This window comes from Ailuropoda melanoleuca, chromosome 1, assembly GCF_002007445.2.
Source record: "Ailuropoda melanoleuca isolate Jingjing chromosome 1, ASM200744v2, whole genome shotgun sequence".
NCBI classification, from domain to species: Eukaryota; Metazoa; Chordata; class Mammalia; order Carnivora; family Ursidae; genus Ailuropoda; species Ailuropoda melanoleuca.
Window position 1 is genome coordinate 64,638,120 of NC_048218.1, and position 15,305 is coordinate 64,653,424.

At 40.8% G+C, this 15,305-nt stretch overlaps 2 protein-coding genes across 4 annotated transcripts in view; one reads left to right on the forward strand and one right to left on the reverse strand.

Moving 5' to 3' along the window:
* The window catches only part of HSPBAP1 (HSPB1 associated protein 1), a 64,549-nt gene extending 49,961 nt beyond the window's left edge, over window positions 1-14,588 (reverse strand). The window contains exons 1-3 of one of the 3 annotated variants that reach the window (XM_019803111.2): window positions 13,416-14,588; window positions 13,127-13,273; window positions 116-301 (exon numbers count right to left, since the gene is read on the reverse strand). In XM_019803111.2, the coding sequence (XP_019658670.1) occupies window positions 116-254 (139 nt within the window). In that variant the 5' untranslated portion in view covers window positions 255-301; window positions 13,127-13,273; window positions 13,416-14,588. Of the gene's footprint in view, window positions 1-115; window positions 302-5,484; window positions 8,017-13,126; window positions 13,274-13,415 lie in introns of those variants that run through there. The other 2 variants (XM_019803110.2, XM_034659503.1) reach the window with 2 other exon arrangements.
* A 42-nt stretch (window positions 14,589-14,630) lies between these two features.
* The window catches only part of SLC49A4 (solute carrier family 49 member 4), a 76,777-nt gene continuing 76,102 nt past the window's right edge, over window positions 14,631-15,305 (forward strand). The window contains 2 exon segments of the mRNA XM_002922578.4: window positions 14,631-14,995; window positions 14,998-15,294. Of these exon segments, the coding sequence (XP_002922624.3) occupies window positions 14,956-14,995; window positions 14,998-15,294 (337 nt within the window). The 5' untranslated portion in view covers window positions 14,631-14,955.

Sequence of the window (15,305 nt, forward strand, 5' to 3'; positions counted from 1 at the left end):
AAAAAAAAAAAACAGGATTAGAAATAAAGGATTCTCTAGAGATAAAGAAACCACTGCTAAGAATGTGGGAATGCTACTGAAGAGACATTATTACGATGATTACTTATAGTCCTACCTGTATCTGTTCTTTTCATTCCCATCCTGAATCGTATCTGCTTGCCACGAAGGACCTCAGAAAGGTGGTTAACAGTCCAGTGCTGTGCTGGCCAATCAAAAGCCATGTTACAGAAGATTGCAGGTTGTTGTAAAGACATTATAATTTCTTTTGCTTTCTCTGGTGTAAAAGGTTTGACATGTTCACCTAGGGAGAGAAATATGTAACTATAAAGTTATTTCATATAATATGAAGGAAAAGTAGCTAATATCATTTCTATTAAGATAAATCTTTCTATGCAATTATACTACATTTTACACTTCATTTATTACTATTTACATAAATATTTGACCTCATAAACCATAATTCTTAAGTGATTTTTCTCATATTAAATTTTAAATGTTGGAAAATAGTTACAATTTTCAATGTCAAAAAATGTTTTTAAAAAAGGCTTTCCAACTATATTTAAATTCTAAAAGACACAATTTTCTGAAAATTGTTGTATATGAAATGCTGATGGGAACTACTCTAGAACTACAGTTGCTGGAGTCAGGAATAATTCTACTTGCCATATCGTGTGTTTACCCAAAAAGACTACTGAATTCATACGTCAGTCAAAGGGGTGAGGGGGGTATTATTTTCATTTCAAGATTTAAAAAGGTAAAAGATGTACTAGGATGGGTATCAATGTTAATCCTTGACTTCAATTGCATCTATAAGCAGATGCTGTGACTTACTGAGTACTTCAATAAATTTCACAGAATCATAGGCTATAAATCCTGGATAGCATGTAATGGTATTTGCTAAATAAAAGAACAAGTAAGTTTCTCCTTAGAGACATCTTAAAATGAAAGGTTTTTTTTTGTTTTTTGTTTTTTTTAAAGATTTTATTTATTTATTCCACAGAGATAGAGACAGCCAGTGAGAGAGGGAACACATGCAGGGGGAGTGGGAGAGGAAGAAGCAGGCTCATAGCAGAAGAGCCTGACGTGGGGCTCGATCCCACAACGCCGGGATCACGCCCTGAGCCGAAGGCAGACGCTTAACCGCTGTGCCACCCAGGCGCCCCAAAATGAAAGGTTTTTTTAGAAAGTCAAAAAATGCTTCATACTCTGACTCCCTTATATATGTGTATCATCGGCATATATTTATGATTCTCTAGATTTGATTCTCTAGAATAGTCAGCTAAACCCTCTAATTCATTATCTATTCTGTAATTACACTTAATTCAAAAAAATGAAGAAAAGCTCATAAATAATCTAAATTCTCCCATCATCCAACTTTCTCCTAAACTTTCTGATAAAAAGAAGAGGGATGGGGAAGGAGTCATCAAGGAACTTGAGTAATTTGTACTTGTCTGAATGTAAGGCTTGTTTTTAAAGAAAAGGAAAATTTAAGTCAATTTGGCCCCTTTGCTCAGACAAGCGCAAACACTCAGAATCCTTCCCTAAAACCTTGATGAAAGTAAGCAAGACATGTGAGGACAGTCTGTCACTGTCTGCACAGTCAGGACTCCCAAGTCAGGAGACAAGGGTGGACACTCAGAGGGGAAAGGCCGTAGAAGAGCTGGGGGTGTTGGGGGGGGGAGAGAAGGCACCCTTGGGTATCTCCAGGTAAACGAAGCCCCAAGCTTATCTTTAAGTGCTGAAGAGCCTATAAGGGAAACAGGATGTGACCAGGAAAAAAATATTCCATCTTTTCTTGAGATTCTTGTTTTCCACTTTTGACATATTTGATGAATTCACATTAGGGATCTTGATCCACACTCGCCTATAAATTAAGTACAAGGTTACCTGGATCACGACCCACTAAATCTTCCTGGACTTGGAGTGCCTGGACTCTGTGTACATGAAAAATTGACCAGCTGCATTTTTTATTATGTATTTTTAAGTTTTACTAGACTGTGAGAAGCTGCAATACATTCATGATAATACTCTGTTGTTTGTGGCACATAAATTAGTACTATCCTTTGGCAAACAATTAAAAATGAAGCAGAAGTCTCAAATAACCACCCATTAACCTAGTAACTCATATTATAGGAATTTGCTTTTAACAAAGTAATCATCGGCTATATGCACATTCATATATATTATATATGTGTGCACATAAAATACCTACTACCATAATATAAAAACAGAAAATATAAACAGCCTAATGTCTAAAAGTAGAAAAATATTTACTGAATATCACTAAATGTTATGTAAATTTTTCCCCATGGTATATTATATCCGTTAGCAATAAAAATGAGGGCCATATAGAAATGTGTGGAGATGCAGAGACTGGAATTGACTCAGAGAGCTACTGTACTAGCCAAGTAAGAAGTGTTACAATAAGGCCCTGAACAAGGGGGGAGGGACGGGAGGCTGTAGGATGGCAGAGGTGGCAGGGATATAGAAATACTAAGAGAATAATATCAAAGACTATTACAACCAAAGACGTGGGGTGGGAGCAGATACAGCCCTAAGGGAGTCTGAGGTTTCCAGACTTTATGACTCGACATAAAAAAAAAAGTTAGGTTGCAGCAGTTCATTCTGGTGGGAAGATGAAGAGTTTGGTTTGAACATCATCATCATAATACATTTCCTCGTATGATGCTTTGTTACTTGCCATGTACTTTTATATACATTAAAACTGCTCATCTGATCCTCTAGGAGGCCTACAAACCACAGGCAGAGAAGGCATTTTGTTTCCATTATCCAAAGGAAGAACAGGAAGCTCAGATGTCAAAGCTTGACACACCAGTGACAACTGCAACTATAGGTCAGGTTCCCTGATTCCAAGTGCAGTGCTCTTTCCACTGCACCATCCTGCTTCCAGAGAATTCAAACTGTGGGACCTACACGAACACTACAAACTCAGGAGAGAGAGTATAATCTGAAAAGAGAAATAAGTTTTCGGAAAGCTGTAGGCCGATTCATGGATAATAAATCCAGGTGTGCCGTCGGGGGGAGAGAGGAATGTTTTGGTTTGTGCCTATGAGGGCAGAGGGTGGTGGGAAAACACCTGTAGTGCAGACTGCTAGTTCCTCCTACCTTATCCCATACCCATCCCCTTCTTACTAACAGAACTCTGTGCAATGGATGTGGCTGAAAAATTACAATTCCTAGACCCCTGTGCAGATTCGAGTGGCCAGACATGCATCTGGAAGCTGCCTGTCAGCCTTTTTGCCCTTAGCCTTCTCTCCTACATTTTGCCTGGAAAACAGACATAATGGTTAACCACTTTGAGAGATCAAAGAAAGGCCCAGGGGGCAGGCTGGCTCAGGTGGTAGAGCATTTTAACTCTTGATCTTGGAGTCATGAGTTTGAGGCCTACACTGGGCATAGAGATTACTTAAAATAAGTAAGTAAGTAAGTAAGTAAATAAATAAATAAATAAATAAAACGTTTAAAAAGGCCCAGGAAATTGCAAACCTCACCTGAAAGAATGGAAAAATGTCCATCTTTGTGCCACTGAACCAATACCAGCAAAATTCTACCTCCTAAATCCTTTCACATATAAAACTTAATTCTTATAGTCAAGACTGTTACTAGTTCATAACTGGTTTAACACCTTGCCTTCTAAGGCTATTGTTTTCAAGGACAACCACATTCTCTCTATAAAATACTCTGTGACTTACACTGAATGAATCATGGTTGGTCTGACCCTGTAGCATTCTTTCAGTTCTATACTTGTAAAATATTCAAGCTCTGAACACTTTGTTTCTAGAACTTTAACGGGCAGAGAAAAAGAAAAGCACCAGTCGTTCTGGGGTAGGGATTTATTTATTCTGCTTATTTTAATCAGAGCCAATAGATCTGGCTTTGAACGTCTTGCCACCCTCCCACAAATACGTACATGGTCATTAGGAACACATGAGTAGTGCTTTGACACTACTTTTTGAATAGCTTCAAAGAAATATTTTTTCCTAACATAATGCCTGTTAAAAAAGTATTTAATGATTTGATTTAAAAATTCCCAACATCCCAGAAGTTATTAATAAGAGACACTAAAAACTAAAATCTGCTGAGAAAGCACCCGACCCAGTGACTGGGATATATTAAATGTTCAAACATTTGCTAAATGAATACAAAGTGCTATAAAGTGTGTGCAGAACAGAGCAGTAGGATGCTCACCGTAACAAGAAATTAGCATATTTACAGAATCTCAGGCCTAGCAATAGAATAAAACAATCAGCTGGTTGTGAGATAAAAGTAATTTGGTTTCTGACAGTTTAATCAACAATGAACTGGGCCATTAAATTAACAAATTTAAGTGTTACAACTTCCTTTAAAGAAGAATGCAATCTACATTGTATTAATTAAATAGCCTCGGGAAGGACTCAGTCACTCCAAGCCAGGAATATTTGCAAAGAGCTATAAAAATTCTGAAGCAACCTTGACAGGCTTTAAAGGATAAGTGTATTTAGGTCTAAACTTTCAGCAAGCAACAAGTTCTAATGAAATGACTTAGAAACTGCTGAAAAAAAGATTAGTGATCTAGGTGTTGCACAATAGTCTTTTCTCCATCTAAACGTAGCATGTTAGTCAGATACTTTATTACAGCTTTGGTTTCCAACTAATTCTTTGGAGATAGTGAAACATGATTAAAAAGCAAATTGCCTTTTTCACAGCAATTTTTTCTTTAATTAATGCAAGCTACAAGATAATTTGAAACCTAATTTCTCTGAATTTGTTAGCAATCTGCCTTCCGTCAATTAATACCTGGCTTAGATTTGTATCTGGAATTTAGAATTCAAGAGGAGAATAAGCAAAACTTACCCAAGTTTCCAGAATTTGTTCCTAATATTGATAGAATACGACAAAGACAAAGATCCTGAAACTGAAATTAACTCTCATTTCAGGTATAATTTTAATAGAAATGTTAATAACTATAAAATTTTAATTGTTTTATTAAAATCTTATTTAAAAGTTTTCAGAAGGTGACAGAAGAGTAGGTCACAAAACTGGGTCCTGGTACGGTAAGCTAAATTATTTCTTATTTCTAAATACATACATGGAAGCCTATGATGGTTTCATCAACAACTCTTTATACACATATAAGAAATTTAAAAACTTCTGGAATGGTAGATATTAGGATAAAAAATAATGAACATTTGGGCCACATCAGAAAAACACTGATGGAACTATGCAAGTACCACTTAACAAAATGATTACATTCATACTAAAGACCAAATGGTAAAACTTACACCAATGATAATTTTTCATTTCATAGTCACTATTTTAAAATGTCAATATAAACCAAGAAAATTCCCCTGAAAGTTAATATAATGCTTAAGTAAAATGATGATTAGTCATAAACCCTTTGAATTTCAAGGTCTAGAAGGTGGTGCCACTGATGAAACCATAAACAGGAGTATTGAGGCTGTCATGACATAATCTTTCCAATACCAAGGGTTGGTGCAGTAGTGAACACCCAAGTAGGTTCAGGCTGGGAACAGAAGACAGTTACACGCTGGACACTTTGCATCCTCTTCTTCCCATCTTCTTACATTTGTAACTGTTGCCCAGTCAAGCCAAAAAATCATCTTCTCCTCCTCACTTTAATCCATTTACGAGCCAGAACTCATAAATAGTACTTATAAGTTTAAAAGTAATACTGGTCCTAAACTTAAAGTAAGGAAAAGTAAATCTATATTTTAAGTGAGGTTAATACTAGAAAGAATAGGGTGCCTGGGTGGCTCAGTTGGTTGGGCATCTGCCTTTGGCTCAGGTCATGTCCCCGGAGTCCCAGGATCAAGCCCTGCATCAGGCTCCCTGCTTAGGAGGGAGTCTGCTTCTCCCTCTGTCCCTCACCCCTCTTGTGATCTTTCTTGCTCTCTCTCAAATAAATAAATAAAATCTTTACCAAAAAAAAAAAAAATACTAGAAAGAATAGTATCTTAAAGTCTAAAGTTCTTTAAAAGGCTCCAAAGTATCTTCAAAATTTCTACCAAAATGTTTCCATCTAGCTCTTCAGAATTCCACTAGGAAAATTTTCTGTATTTCAAAATAAAATGGCTATTTTATCTAACTGTTCATCAAAAAAATTCAACAGCAGTCTTAAAAAGATATTTGCACTCATATGCATAGCTACACATTTATAACAGCCAAAAGATAGAAGCAACCCAAACGTCCACTGACGTCATACAATGGAATATCATTCAGCCTTAAAAAGGAAGGAAATCCTATCATATGCTACAACATGAATGAATCTTGAAGACATTAGCTAAGTGAAAAAAAGCCAGCCACAAAAAGACACATACTGTATTATTCCACTTGCATGAGGTATCTAAAATAGTTGAATTCCTAGAAACAAAGTAGAATGGCAGTAAGAGGGGCTGAGGGGAGAGAGAAAAGAAGAGTTGTTTACTGAGTAGAGTTTCAGATTTACAAGATGAAAAAGTTCTAGAAATCTGTTTCACACCAATGTGAATATACTTAACACTACTGAATTGTACTCTTAAAAATGGTGAAGATGATACATTTTATGTTATTTGGTTTTCACTACAGTTAAAAAAATTCAACAGTATAGTTCTTCTGTTATTTGTCCTTATCAAATATAAAGTATTTAGCTACACATGAATTATATATATGCTCTAGCATGGAAATTGTTTACATAGGCTTTTGCTTTTCTTTAAACTCAACTGCCTCCTTGTGCCATTTTTTTTTTTTAATGAGAAAAAAAATGACAGAGTATGGCATCTCCAACTGAGGAGGAGTAAATGCAGTCATATAGGAATGTCAGCACTACACAAAACTCAAGTCCCTACAACTCTGGAACGAGGTTTTTCCTTGGGAATGTCAATGTTAAAACCGCCAGTTATTTTACCACCAAAATGCGCTTATTTGGGAATAGCAGGGGAATTACAATTCAGGACAAGCAAATTGACTTTAGGAGGGAATGGGGAAGTTCTGAACAAAAGTTCATTGGCAAAAACAAGAGTTGGAGGTTGTGGCGATTTCTCATTGGCTGCAAGGGGCGGTTAGTACATTGTTGCTGGGGCAGGGAGGGATCTTCCTTCTTTCAAAAGCAGGAGATACATTCCTATTTGAAAAGTGTCCTCCCTTTTCAAGTTACTTCTTATCTGCCTACTTCATGCTGGTGATACAGGTTGCCACGAGTGGTGTCTGCATGAGAGGTCCCCTTTAAGGGTTTCCCTATTCCATTTTAAATGTTTACTCATTTCAAGGAAGACTGGAAGAAGAGTTACTTTAAGTATATTCTTCTCTTCATCGAGACATAAACCTGGCTACAATTAAAACTACCAGAGCCCAAGAGAAAGAAATACAACCTCAATCTGAGGGTGGAATCAGATTCAAAGAATCGCACTTCAATTTCACTGAAAAGCTTCAAACAATGTGTGATCCTCTAACATCTCAGAATTTAGGCTGATTCTTAATAAATAGTTTCATGTTGGTTGGTTGGTTTTTTAAGAATTTATTTTAGAGTAGTTCTCGGTTTATAACAAAACTGAAAAGGTACAGATTTCCCATATATCCCCTTCCCTCATATGCATAGGCTCCATTATCAACATCATTCACCAGAATGGTACTTTTTTTTTTTTTAACCAGGATAAACCTGAATTGACACATCACAATCACCCAAAGTCCACAGTTTATCTTAGGGTACAGTGTTAGCATCATACACTCTATGGATTTAGACCAAAATATAATGACATATATCCATCATTATATCATACAGAGTATTTCATTGCCCTAAAAATCCTCTGTGCTCTGGCTACTGACCACAACCTGAGCCGAAATCAAGAGTTGGATGCTCAACGGACTGAGCCACCCAGGTGCCAGGGAAACAGAGCATCTTTATTAAATAATAAAATATTATGAACTTTAAGCTATAATAGCAGTAACATGGTTCTTTATTTTGCATTTTTAAGGTCCCCTTTCTTTTCTGTTTTTTTATAAGTACATTTTTTTTTTAAAGATTTTATTATTTATTCGACAGAGATAGAGACAGCCAGCGAGAGAGGGAACACAAGCAGGGGGAGAGGGAGAGGAAGAAGCAGGCTCATACCAGAGGAGCCTGACGTGGGGCTCGATCCCATAACGCCGGGATCACACCCTGAGCCGAAGGCAGACGCTTAACTGCTTGTGCCACCCAGGCGCTCCTATAAGTACATTTTTAAAAAAAGATTTTATTTATTTATCTAAGAGGGAGAGGGAGTGAGACAACAGGGGGAGGAGCAGAAGGAGAGGGAGAAGTAGATTCCCTGCTGAGCAGGAAGCCCCCACATGGGGCTCAACCCCAGGACCCTGGGATCATGACCTGAGCCAAAGGCAGACGCTTAACCGACTGAGCCACCCAGGCGCCCTTGGTCCACTTTACTTTGAAATAAGGATTCTAATGCATCTAAAGGATTATCAATATGATCATGTTTGCTTTTAATAATTTTCAAGCTGTTACTTCAAACAAAAAATACCACATCCTTGAAGGCAAGATGATTACTTTTCTATCTCTAGAGCTTAGCACAATGTTTGGCATAAACTGATGCTAAATGAATGTTTTCTGAATACACACTTCATTTTTACCTATGTATCTAAAATATTAAAAGCTTTATTAAAACTAACCACTTGTTTTCTCTACTTCTGAGCTCTTGAGCACAATTAGAAACAGTGTCAAAACAAAGGGATACACAAGTTGTGGAACAAAGGTCCACAATTTCACAACATCACCTCCACCGGGTCCCTTTCCTGCTCCCAGCACGCTAGTTATCAGTGGTTGATTCCTATCACCCTTGCCCCTACAGCAACCATGCTAAAGCTTCCTCACTCTCAAATCCCTAATACCTCTCTCCACTTCCTCACTCTTTGAGGTGTTAGTGTCATACACTCTACGGCCTTGCTCTATTTTTCTTAGAAAACTGAAACCCTCTTCTTCACTTCAACACTTCTAGTTGACCCTGCTCTTGCTTGGTTTTTTAAAGGACACAATCTTCCTTCTTTTCACCCGCATTCTCTGCTACCAGTTCTACTCTATAGGAACCAGTCTGTCTCCTCACCTTCCTCCCTGCCCTCTGGCCCTTATATGACTCAGGCTTTTCTCCGCTCACTTCTACTCCTAGCCTTGCCTGCCAGAAACGACCTCTTTCATTCATTTCCATATTGAAACTATACCAAACTTTCAAATTACTCTAGGAAGTACAGACCAATCCAACTTGCATTAGATCTTTCTTCTCTCAGCCCCGAAGCACTGAAGGTGTGTAAGATTTACTTCCCAATTAATTGCCTCCTGCTTGTGGGTATGTCTTACACTACAACTCTTTTTATCTGCATCTTTTCCCCTCAAACTGTAATTTACAAGCTATTTTAAGGCAAGGGCTGTCTTCCACCTCACTGTATGAAATAGTCTTCTGTTTATAATATACATTACAATATTTTTTGATAATGGAATTGTAATAAGTTTGCTCAAAAATTAACTTCCCTATGACTCCCACAATATTCATCATTATCCTGAATACACTGACCCTTTTACATCGTGTATTTAATGTACGCACTTTTTTACCCTTTGTTCACATAAGTTTTATGCAATTTAAAGCAAAGCCTTCTCTTCTGGTAGGATTTTGTCTATTTAATTTACTTTGTAATGGTAATAAGCAGTCACCCAAATTGTTGATTCTGGGGAGGAGGACAGTTTAAAATGTGGTTGAAAGTTCCATAGATAGGATACTGAGAATCTAATACAAAAATACAAAGTCACCTGCAAAAATGTGTATGTATGCTACATTTTTCAGGGGAGCAAATTCATATTTTCATCAGATTTTTTTCTTTCCTTAGGACTTCAAGATCAAGAATCACCAGTTTCCTCTGGGGCACCTGGGTAGCTCAGTTAGGTTAAGTGTCCAACTCTGGATTTTGGATCAGGTCATGATCTCAGGGTCATGATCTCAGGGTTGTGAGCCCTGCATGGGGCTCTGTGCTGGGCATGGAGCCTGCTTAAGATTCTCTCTCTCCTTTTCCCTCTACCCCACACCCATGCTTGTGCTCTCAATCACTCTTAAAAAAAAAAAAAGATTCACCAGTTTCTTCAAAAAGTTAAATATAGGGGCGCCTGGGTGGCTCAGTCGTTAAGCGTCTGCCTTCGGCTCAGGGTGTGATCCCAGCATTCCTGGATTGAGCTCCACATCAAGCTCCTCCGCTGGGAGCCTGCTTCTTCCTCTCCCACTCCCCCTGCTTGTGTTCCCTCTCTCGCTGGCCGTCTCTCTCTCTCTGTCAAGTAAATAAATAAAATAAAAAAACAAACAAAAACAAAAAGTTAAATATGGAATCATCTTATGACCTAGCAATTCCAATTTTAGATATATGCCCAAGAAAACTGAAAACATATGTTAACACAAAAATGTGTATATGAATGTTCACAGCAGCATTATTCATAATAGCCAAAAAGTGCAAACAACCCAAATGCCATCAACTGATAAATGGATAAACAAATGAAGTATTATCATACCATGGGATATTACCAGGCCATAAGAAGGAATGAAGTATTGATAAATGCTAAAACACAGATGAACCTTGAAAATATTATGCACTGTGAAAGAAGACAGACACAAAAGCCCCATATTGTACGATTCCATTTATATGGAACATCAAGAATAAGCAAATATCCACAGAGACAGAGAGTAAATTAGTGACTGCCAGAGGCTGGGGAGAGGGTCTAATTGGGAGTGACTACTGACGGATACCAGGTTTCTCAGTGTGATGAAAATGTTCTGGAATTATAGTGGTAATGGCTGTACAACTTTGTGAACATAATAAAAACCAGTGAATTGTATGCATTAAAAGGGTGACTATATGGAAAGTGAATACTAAATCTAAAAAAACCCTCCTCTTAATCAGCTGCATGCTTGCTATCTTTTGCATCATCTTTCCATACCTATGCATTCACACATTACTCCCAACCACCTCCTTTTCTTCAGGTTCCTAATCTCCATGTAGTTTCTCAGGCTGGAAAATTCCAGAGGTCTCCCTGATTTCTTTTCTCTCAGTTTCAACATCCATCAGTCACCAATGCCAGGCCTTTTTATTAATAAAAAAAAGAGTCGCCACTCTTGAATGTTTTTCCTGCTAGACACTGTGCTAGATGATTCACAATTATCTTTAACTCTTACAATAATCATGCATTTAACAGAGGACAAAACTGAGGCCTATTCTTTAGTCTTTCTCCCTCCCACCTACCCCCATCCTTCAGGCAGCGATCCTCCTGAAGTCAAATCTGATCATGTTACTCCCTTACCTAAAGCCCTTTAAAGGCCTCCCACTGTCATAAAGTCCAGACTCCTTAACTTGGTATAAGGTGCCCTTCACGATCCCACTTTCCTCACCACTTCTAATACCAGCTTCTTTAGGTTCCTGGACCATGACATGCTCTTTTTCCTCCTGCCTCTGGACTTGGCACAGAGTTCCTTTATTCATTCACTCAACAAATATGTTCTAAGTGTCCATTATGTTTCCGGGCATTGTACTTGCTGCTTGGGCACTGCGGTGACTAGAACAGATATAGGTTCTGCCCTGAAGGTACTTAAGTACATGTGGAGGAAACAATAATAATCACGTAATTTCCAACTGTAGTAAGTGAAATGAAGGAAGCAGGAACATCTATGGTTAGGAGTCAGGGGAAAACTAAAATGACTGTTTTAGATAGGTTGGTCTGGTAAGAATTCAGGTGGTGACATACTCTGAAAGCTGAAGATTAAGAAGCCAACTATGTGAAAAGTAGACAAGAGGAGGGGGAAGTGAGTGACAAAAGAGGCTCCTGGAGACATCAGCAGAGCCCAGACCAAGGATTTCTGTAAGTCATGGTTAAGAGTTTGGATTTTATTCTAAGTGCAGTGGAATTCACTGAAGAATTTTAAGCAAGGGAGTGTCACTTTTTTGCTGAATGGAGAAGGGACTGGAGGGGCACAAGATAAAAAACAGGGTCACATGCTGAAGATACGGCAGTGGTTTAGGTGAGAAATGTGGGTTTGCACAAGGGTCTGATAGTGAAGGAGGGAAAAAGTAGACAAATTAGATGCAGAACTGACCTGACTTGTAAAGTCACCCATTGAAAGTGAGAAAGAGATGAAGAGAGGATATAGTTTGGGGAATTGTCATTGGAGGAAGTAAGCTTACCACAGAAACAGAATCAGAGGATCTCAGGCCCATGCTGGCTCAATATTCAAGAGGCTGATCATTTTCATTTTATACTGTCATCAATTTGCCCAGGGCTTTTTCTAGCAAAATTCAGCCATATAAGTGCAGGTGCAAAGAGGACAAAAGGTTGGGTTCATCAAGAGTATGAGTTCTGCCAGAAGAATAAAAGACAGGGAGGGACAAAGGAATGGTGCATCTTCAGGGGAGAGATCATGATAAAATAGAACATGCATTATAAACTTGATAAGGGGGTTCAGATGGACAGAAAATGTAAGAATCAATGGATAGGAGGTATAGATAAAGTTCAAGAATTGTATCCTTGGGGTACATAAGGGAGTTTATAAAGAAAAGAGACTGTGGTGAAACAGGAGGAAGTTATAATTGTTTCTTCCGCTCAGATTGGTCATTTCCCGCTCTAGGCAAACATGACTATTTGATCTCCAACCACAGCCATCCTGTTTTTCTGCTCCCTGTCTTCCCACAACTCCCCAGCACTACCACCTAAGTTTGTCATGATCTCATTCAATCTTAAAAGAACCACCTCCATCTACTTCTTCCCTGAAGCATTTATGTTTTCCCCACAGGGATCTCTCCTCCTGGTGAAAGCCCTCACCCCGTGTGTACTGCCGGTATTATTCATGTTACAAAGTATTAATCATTCTTTTCCTTTCCACGCCCCTTTACTTAATTGGAAAAAAGGCATTATTATAAACAATCAAAAGTCTCTAGATCCCCAGTAGCAGTACCCAGAACTGCGCCAGGAACGGAGCACTCAATAAATGCTAACAGAGATATCTGGCACAGGGGCTACCCAACCTCACTGGTTATGTAAGGCAGGACTCCACCAAAATCTAACAAAAGCTCATAATCTCTGTTCCTAAAAGACCCAGATACTTCCATTTACCTCAAGAGTGGGCTTCACTTTCACAAATTTAATTTTAATCCATTCAAACCACCCTCGTGCGTGAATCAGCCCTGGCAGAATGTGGGGATACAGGGCCTGCACGATGACTGGAAATCTGGATGCCCCAATTTGAAAAAGCCACCTTCCCTAAAAATAAAAAATTTCTTCAGTTTAATGCAGTGCCGGAGAGACGTGAAATAAGAGCTAGATCAAATAGCCATATGAAAGGTGCCAGAGATTGAGCTGGCACCGGGTTGTACTCGTGGTCTGACTTCAGCCTGGCGCCTACCTTCCACCTCTCCAGCTCCAGCTGCAGGGGCCTTTTCGGTGGTCGCCCCCGGGGTTGCTGCCATGGCTAGCTCAACCCCAACCCCAAATTGGAGTGGAGTGGCAGTCGGTTCAGAGGACCGCCGAAACCGAAGCTCTGGAGTCGCACAGCAGGAAGGAACCGCGGTAGCAATTCCAAGGATCCCCCGGAAGCACCACTCACTAGGCAGTCACGTGACGGGCGCTGGGCGGGGCCACGCCGGTTTGTTTTGGTTCCCCGGTTGTTGCAAAGTCAACACGTGGTCTCGGCTGTAGCGCTTTTTATCTTCCCCAGACCTTAGCCGCCCTTCATTGTCGTCTTTTTTACTCAGGTCCTACCTATCTGCCTTGCCGCTTTCCTATACCCAACATTATTGGAGTTTTAGGGGATGGTTTGCATTTCTGTGGGGCTCCGGGCAGTGGAATGGGACTCTGCCTCCGCTTACACTGCAGCCGCTCTTACCAGGAGAGCCCACGCTTCTCTTCCACCTCTCTTGCCCTTCTGGCAGCAACGTGACTCCATCTGGTTTTTGTGGCTTCTGGGGAATACGAACTTCAGGCAAATGTCCTTTAATTGCGATCTCCGTGACTCATTTCCCGACCCACACAAGCCAAATCGCTTGACCTAGGGTTTCAAGGACACTAACCGACAGCTGTCAGGCTTCTGGGTTTGTATAATGAAATAAACAACTGGCTGCTTGATCAAGAGATCAACAACCCCGACCTTTCTCACTTACCTTTCGTCTGGTCAAAATTGGAGATAGATCTAAGTCATTAGGGACAGAAATCTCTTCACATATCTTTTTGCTAGCCTATTAATGACAGGCAACAGGTAGAAAGATATCTATTTCTTTTTTTATATACATATGAATGTAATTAGCTAGTTTATAATCTCATCGGGTATGTAAGACAAAAGGTAGCTGATAAAACCAGGCAGTACTTACTGTGGGTAAAAAATAAATTATTTTCAACGGGCAAATCCAACAACTCAATCTTATCCTATCTCCCCCTTTAATTTCTAAAGTTCGAAATAAAAAATAATAATAAATCCAATATAGAAGCAAGCAATAGCTTAAGTGACCCGAGGTATCCGAGTTGTTCATTGGACACGTGATGTAAACTTAGGCACTTCCTCCTGCAATCCCAGGTTCCTTGCCCAACCTCCCCTAAACACAGCCTTTCTGGGAGTTTCCTTTTCCCGGGCTCAGCCGCGCTCCTCCCGCCTTTTTATTCCTGCCTCAGGGACGGGGGGTCTCCACCCCCTCTCCCGCCTCAGTTTCCTCTCCAGTTCCCGCGAGGGGCCTGCCCCAGTGCGGTACCCCAGCCTCCTCCCAGCCCGAGGCACCTGCCCCGCCTTCCAGCCCCGGGCCGGCTCGCGCGGCGCAGGCGCACCGGGCGCGGCCCTGAGGCCGAGGGCAACCACAGCAGCTTCTGCCTCTGCCACTTGCGGCCGCATCCGCGCGTGGCTGGTCGGCGGCCACCCGGACGGTGCTGGGCAGGGGCCCCGCGGGCCGCGCGTCGCCATGGGCTCGGGCTGGAGCAGCGAGGAGGAGCGAGCCACTGCTGGGCCCCCGGGCTCGGGCCTGCGCCGGGGGCCGTCTGGAGAAGCCGGGAGGCTGCGGCGGCGCTGCCCGCGGCGGCCCCGGGCCCCGGGCGGGTGTACGGGCGCCGCTGGCTGGTGCTGCTGCTCTTCTCGCTGCTGGGCTTCGCGCAGGGCCTTGTCTGGAACACCTGGGGCCCCATCCAGAACTCGGCGCGCCAGGCCTATGGCTTCTCCAGCTGGGACATCGCGCTGCTCGTGCTGTGGGGACCCATCGGCTTCCTGCCCTGCTTCGCGTTCATGTGGCTCCTGGACAAGAGAGGTGAGGGGGTC